Raw genomic sequence first — 7,497 nt, forward strand, 5'->3', positions numbered from 1 at the left:
TGACAAAAGATATAAAACCTGCATCACGCATTAATCGCGTGATCTGCAACCTCATTCGTGAAAAAAGATCTCCTCCTCTCCTCTCAGCAGCTTTATCAAAAAAATTTAAAACTTATCCAGATTTATTTTCAGAATCACACTTGCATAAAGTTGTTTCACGCTGAAGCTAGAACTTCATGCTAATATAGCTTGAAGCTAAAACTTCATGCTAGTGCATGCTGAAGTTATATATCCTGCAATCTACAGTTTTGTCATGAGTTTTATCCGAAACTTCAATCTAAACATGCTGAAGTTATTTAGTTCATTTGCTAAAACTTCAGACTAAACATGCTTAAGTTTATTAGTTCAGTTACTAAAACTTCAGTCTAAGCATGCTGAAGTTATTTAGTTCATTTGCTAAAATTTCAGACTAAACATGCTTAAGTTTTTTAGTTCATTTGCTAAAACTTCAGACAAAACATGCTTAAGTATTTTAGCTTATTTGCTAAAACTTCTGACTAAACATGCTTAAGTTTTTGTCTTGCAGTATGTAATTTTCTAAAGAGTTTTTGCTAATGCATGTTGAAGTTATTTAGTTCATTCGCTAAAACTTCATACCAAAACATGCTGAAGTTTTGTAACGCAGTCTACAGTTTTGTCCTGAGTTTTATCCGAAACTTCAGTCTAAACAAGCTGAAGTTTTTTAGTTCATTTGCTAAAACTTCAGCCTAAACATGCTTAAATTTTTGTCCAGTAGTTTGTCGGTAGTCTTTTATTAAAGACGGGCAAAATTGTCTTTTTAAAATGCTTTTAACAAAAAAATATGTGCGGATGCAAACGGAAAAATAAAACAAGTATAAGTTAGAAGGGAGCGACCAAATAGGGCGCCCCATGCTATTTTTACAACGTTAAGCGGTGATGAATTGGGCCAAGATAAGCTAAAATTTGGTTCATAGCCCAACTCGCCCAGCTCATATAAAGCTTTAATTAATCTATGTTATTTTCTTATGAATTTTCTAAATAAAATTTCTTTTGTTTTGGTCATATATAATATATAAGCAAAAAAAATTATTTTAAAGATATTTTGACAAAGTCATTCATGAATCAATTTGGACTAAAATAAGTCCAACTTTAGATAAGCTGAGACGAGTTGGATAAAATGGACTAAGTTCATAAATGGATGGCTTAATTACCCGCCTAACCTTGGGCGGGTGGGCGGGATCATATTTTTCTGGGCCAATTCTGACACCTCTATACACAGGGAGAGGAGAATAAATTACAAGGTGAAAAATTAAACCTTCACTAATTAGGTGAAATTTAGATAATGAATCAATTGTAATATTACGATTTTTCACTAGCCTAATATCTAATTTTGACTTTCAAGTTTTTCCATGTGGGTGAACAAAATTAGTATAACTACTACTACTAAAGGATTTGACAAGTCTTGTTGTAAATTGTCCAATTCTTGAAATCCTTGAAGTTGAAGGCAAGAAAAAGTCACCCCAACCAAATAGTCCCGAAAAAAGTTTTGAACAGTGTACATATGTAGACCCCACTTGTTACATTTTTTTTAGACTACTTCCTCCTAATCATAATAAGTAATTTTTTGACCTTTTTTGTGGTCCAAAATAAGATATTTTTTCATGATTTCAAGAATGAATTAATTATTTTTTCTTACATTGCCTTTGGAGTAAATAGTGTTGGAGTATGTGTTAGGAATATTTATATGAAAAGATAGTAAAGGTTAATATGGTCAATTTCATTACTAATTAATGTTAAAAAGTGAATTTCTTAATCTGTGTGAAAACAACCAAAAAATCACTTATTGTGGACCGGATAGAGTATACTATTAGACTAATGAGCATTTCCTATGAAGTACTCACTCCGGTCCAAAATAAGTGATTTTTTGGCATTTTTCTTGTGGTCCAAAATAAGTGATTTTCCCAGATTTCAAGAATGAATTAATTATTTTTTTTCCTATATTGTCCTTGGAGTAAATAATATTGGAATATGTGTTAGGAGTGTTTATGTGAGATAGTAAAGGTTAATATGATCAATTTCATTGCTACTTAATGCTAAAAGGTGAATCTCTTAATCTGTGTGAAAACATTAAAAAATCACTTATTTTGGACCGGAGAGAGTATAAAGAACCCCAAGAAAATATATTCCCAATTTTGGTTTTCTCTTTTCCCCGCACTTCCACGGAAGATTCCAAAATCCTAAGAATCATCCATTCTCCGATTCCCAATTACATAACCCCATTTGCTAATATAACAGTCACAGCCTTGACTACAATTGATTTGATCTTTGCCACGTCACTCCACTTAATTATTCCAAGGTTGTGATTTGTTCATCTGTATCACTATCATGTGAGAGATGACTCTCACATTAACTATAGTGTTGAAAAGGAAGAGTCATTTACGAATATGCTGAGAATTCTCTTACCTCAGCTACCCCGTTTTGATTTAATTTTCTTTTTCCTTTTTCAAAAACTGTCATTCAACACGCCAAGCATATGCTTTCTAAATATTCTTACTTCCTTCTTTTTTACTTGTTAAAAACCAGCCCCTACTTCTTCTTTTCTTTTGCTTATTACACACACACTATTCTCCTCTTCTCCCTCAATATATATTTTCTCATTTTTGTAGCATTTTTTTTCTCAAATTTAGGCCAAAGGGTATTGCTTTTTTTTTTCTTATATATAAAATAGAAATGAAATTTGGGAAGAGGTTGAAGCAACAGATTCAAGAAACATTACCAGGGTGGCGTGACAAGTTCTTGTCATATAAGGATTTGAAGAAATTGGTGAAGTTGATTTCTTCTGCTTCACCAATGATGAGTGGGTCTTTGGAATATGGTAAGGCAGAGGCTGAGTTTGTGTATTTGTTGAATAATGAGATTGATAAGTTCAATGCTTTCTTTATGGAACAAGAAGAGGATTTCATTATTCGACATAAGGTATGGCACCAATTAACAAACTCATAAAAATTACTTCCTCCTTTTTGATTTTGTGATTGTAGTGAGGTGAATATAAGGGGGTTTGAGTTAGGCGTGTCTAAAATTGCTAAACTGTTTATTGAAATAATAATAAAATTTATGATAGTGTTAAAAAAAATCTCAATTCCTACATTAGTGAGTTGTGGGTCCTACAACTATTTTATAGAGCCCGTTTGGATTGGTTTAAAAAAAGTGGCTTTTCAGCGGAAATAGCTTTTAAGCCAAAAAGCAATAAGAGCCCGTTTGGCTTAGCTGATTTAGAGTAGCTGATAAGCATATGTGCTGAAAAGCACTTTTAAGTGTTGAAGCTGATTTAAAAAATAAGCAGTTACGTGTTTGGATAAAAGTCCTGAAATTAATAATAAGCAGCTAAAAATTTGGGTATACAAATAGTTTTGTTTTAAAAAGAAGTATTTTAGGGATAGAATAGTAAATATTTTGGTCAAACCTAAAGTGCTTATAAGCTGAAATTTGATAAGTTTTGGCTTATTTTTGGCTTATAAGCACTTAACTTATAAGCACTTTTAATTTTACCAAACGCGTAGATAAGCCAAAAAGTACTTATAAACCAGTTTGACCAGCTTATAAGCTTAACCAAACACCCTCTAAGTTGGGATTTCCCAACTTATTACTTTTGGCTTGTTTTAAGCAGTTTTTAACTTATTTTTAGCACCTTTTGACTTTGCCAAACACTGAAAAAAAGCTTTAAAAAAGCTAAAAAGCTAATTTGACCAGCTTAAAAGCCAATCCAAACACCCTCATAGTCCTCTGTTTGTTTAGTTTTGCTTATTTTTAATCTTTTCTTCATTTATTTCCTATCATTTTGGGCTTCAAATGAGATAATGGCAAAGATCACTTCTAACCAACAGCTGAAATTACGGTATTTTCACAAGTGTATCAATTTTATATATATATATATATATATATATATATATTGATTGTTATTTTAAAATCGACTATACGGGTCATTTTTTCTAACATAAAAAACAAATGTTAGAAAAACCAAATCTGGCTAACCTAGTACTTAGTCCAAAAGTAGTCACAGGCCACCTACTCTACTTTTGTTCTAGAAGGCTTGTTATATATACACAAGAGAGGACGAAGCATCTTTATGGAATAAGCTCAAAGATGCCACAATCTTAATTGTACTCTGTTTGTTCCGAAACTTTTGCAGAGCTCTTCCCTTTTTTTTTCTCTCTCTTTTTTTTATAAACAAAAATAACTTTTAAATATTAGCCTCATATACAATTTTTGATGAAAAAGTTGGTCCAATATTGATACATTTTTTAATGATAAATGACAAATAAAAAAATAGAATAGAATAAGAAATATGTATATAAAGGGAAAATTTTGGACGCGTCGTATCAACTTAAATCACTGCATTTTTTTTTCAGTTGGTCATCAGATTACAAGTTCACATTATTCTGCATTTATGTCTTCGATTGCTTACTTCAGGATATTCCACCAGATAATACAAAGAGTGATTGGTAAAATATTCGTTTTTGATATATATGCAGGAGTTGCAACAGAGGATAGGGAAAGTAATTGATACTTGGGGGTCAAATGGGAGCCAACCATCTGAGACAGATTACAAAGAGGAAATGGCAATGATCAGAAAATACATTGTTGATTTCCATGGTGAAATGGTCCTCTTAATGAACTATAGTAACATTAACTACACAGGTAAATTGTAAAAGGACACCACTGTATATTTTCTTCCAATATCAATATGACCAATATCTGATCTAGCAAAAAACCCTCTAATATATGGATCGATTTAACTTATACATTAAAGGGGCAGTTCGGTGCGCTAAGCTATGTGTGAGTCCGGGGAAGGGCCGGACCACAAGGCTCCATTATATGCAGTGTTACCCCTTTATTTCTGCAAGAATCTATTTCCACAGCTTAAACCTGTAACCTCCTGAACATACGGTTACACTGTCAGCTTAATTTAACATGTTCAAGCTGGTCGTCTGCTTTATTCTCCAAGTACTCCTAATTAGTTTCACTGATAGTTAGTTACATGTAGTGATCTTTTTAAATCATGACCTAATAATGTAAAAATTATTTTATATTGTCAAAATATAGTCCCTAAATGTAAATCAAGTCATTTATTAACCTTAAGCATGTCTAGAGAATGTTGAAAGGATTCAAGAGGTCTTGATTTCCCTCAAAGCAGAACTCTTGATTTCCCTCAAAGCTGAAAAAATAGACAAAAATCAAGAATATTTTATCTAATAATGTAACTTATTACAGTCAAACCTCTCTTTAACAGTATTATTTAGTCCGATATTTTTTGGCTGCTATAGTAAATTGCTGTTATAAATGACATATATTATAACATAACATAAAAATCGGTTCCGAAAAAAACTTGACTTTTATAGTGAATGACTGTCATACAAGGATGCTTCTCTAGAGAGGTCTGATTGTATCACCTTATTTTTGTAGGGTTGGCTAAGATATTGAAGAAGTATGACAAAAGAACAGGTGGATTACTGCGCTCGCCCTATATACAGAAGGTGCTTCACCAGCCATTCTTCACAACTGATCTTATTTCAAAGCTGGTAAAAGAGTGTGAAAGCACCATAGATTCAGTATTTCCACCTTGTGAAGAAAAAACAAGTAACCAATTAGGAGAAAGAGAAGCAATAAGAGTAGCAGGAGAAGGGATATTTAGGAACACAGTAGCAGCTCTTTTGACAATGCAAGAAATCAGAAAAGGCAGCTCTACTTATGGCCGATTCTCTTTGCCACCTCTCAACTTGCCAGAATCTGATGTTACTCACTCCTTGCAGCTCAATTCTCCCATAGCAATACCCTAGCACGTTTTGATATGTTATATATCATGTTACACTCATATATCAATCAGTATTTATTACAAGTAACACGCCTTTTTTCCTTTTTGGAGAAAAGAAGAGAAATACATGTCATTTAGCAATGATCTCTAGTCTTTTTGTTGGTAGTATATAAGCAAAAAAGAGATGCTATATGTAGGCAAGTCATTTTAATGTAGATCCTCACGTGACACGTGAAATGAATGAATTGGTCATATCCTACAAGGATGAGTTGGTCCTTTCACCTTAGTTTTATGTATACATATGCTATGCTGTGATGTAATCATTTCTCGATTTGTGCGTGACATCCTTATGCTATTGGGTCATGATAATCTTCTCTTGTCGTTCCAATCTATGTCCCCAAAGGGACACATGATGCATTCGGTCTATCTGTGTTTGTGTGGTATTGTGACTAAAAATCTTTATACATGATAATGTCACTATATATACAATTGCCATATGATTGAATGAATTCATGCTATAACTCACGATTAGATAAGTTTTAAATAAAATGGTTCAATTTAAAGACGTCCCTTGGCCCTGTTCAAGTAGAGCAACTACGTACAACAATTCATATCAATCAAAATCATGCAATCGCCCATCATCTTTTACTTTGGCAATTTGAATCACTAATTATAAGATTAGAATAAGTTCCATTACCAAATTAAGTAGTTCCCTTTTCAAGTTTTGAAGAAATGGCTGAAAGAATCTCCATAAAAAGGGAACCAAAATTTAAAGATATTTTAAGAGCAAAGAAAGGCCAAAAAGAAAATTTTGGTTATTGCCCTTGCTTTTGTGAGGTTCCCTTTTTATGCTTTGTTTACCCGGTCCCAGTCCCTACTCTCCAACCCTCTGTTTCTGCAACTCTGCTCCACTTTTGCAAGAAAAGGACATGACTAATTAGCACTGGAGTTGCAATTTTGAGCTATTTGACTACATAACGTAACACTTGCTGCTGATTAACTTTGGTACATTAATTGGGAGGAGATGGAAAATGCTAGTACTAAGTACTATACGTATGAAAAAACTATACTTTCAGTATATAGAAGGTAAATCATTCCTATTGGAATATAGTTGAATGTAAAGGTTTCATGGCATATGTAATAACGAAAAGTAGTTTGGACTTTAATTTGGTGCGGGGATATTGTTTGCTAATATAATGTTTTGAGGAGTAAGAAGTGAGAATGAGACTTGATTACATACTGATATTAATGAGAACAGAGAAATTACAGCGAAAAAATAACTTGTAACTCTTAAAATACATCTTGATAGGTATGGCAGAAAACTTATGAGTTGATTCAAATTACCAAATGATGTTTCATAATTAAGTGAAGATAATTCTGTATATACGGATTCTTTTTGTTTGTTGCATTATCCATTATTTTCTAATGCTTCCTGCAGAACAACTTATGGGGCTAGCTTAGGCCTCTTGGCTTTGCTTTCGTCCCATCGTCCCATTTACTACGCATATAGTGACAATTTAAAGAAACTTATATTATTAAATCACGTAAAAGATAACTGTCTATAATAAATAAAATTAACATCCTGTGTTATAAATAACACTGCTGACATGGACGCTGACAAAGATGACACTTCAGAAGGAAACCTCGTGGACATTCAACCTGTGTAGAGGCGAAGTGCACGTGTGAAACAACCCTCAAAGAAGTTAACTGATTTTATCGTGTGA

At 32.9% G+C, this 7,497-nt stretch overlaps 1 protein-coding gene across 1 annotated transcript; it reads left to right on the forward strand.

The window, feature by feature from the left end:
- Positions 2,522-6,059, forward strand: LOC109231124 (SPX domain-containing protein 3-like). Its single transcript, XM_019396687.1, has 3 exons — positions 2,522-2,937; positions 4,494-4,659; positions 5,425-6,059. Exons 1-3 carry the CDS (start codon positions 2,692-2,694, stop codon positions 5,796-5,798), a joined length of 786 nt encoding a protein of 261 aa, XP_019252232.1. The 5' UTR covers positions 2,522-2,691; the 3' UTR covers positions 5,799-6,059.

The sequence above is a fragment of the Nicotiana attenuata genome, chromosome 8, assembly GCF_001879085.1.
Source record: "Nicotiana attenuata strain UT chromosome 8, NIATTr2, whole genome shotgun sequence".
NCBI lineage: Eukaryota > Viridiplantae > Streptophyta > Magnoliopsida > Solanales > Solanaceae > Nicotiana > Nicotiana attenuata.

Excerpts from the sequence above, each read along its gene's own strand:
- LOC109231124 (XM_019396687.1), top strand. The coding sequence starts at position 2,692 with ATGAAATTTGGGAAGAGGTTGAAGCAACAGATTCAAGAAACATTACCA. Across the intron at positions 2,938-4,493 it reads ATTTCATTATTCGACATAAG|GAGTTGCAACAGAGGATAGG; the intron begins GTATGGCACCAA and ends ATATATATGCAG. Across the intron at positions 4,660-5,424 it reads TAGTAACATTAACTACACAG|GGTTGGCTAAGATATTGAAG; the intron begins GTAAATTGTAAA and ends TTATTTTTGTAG.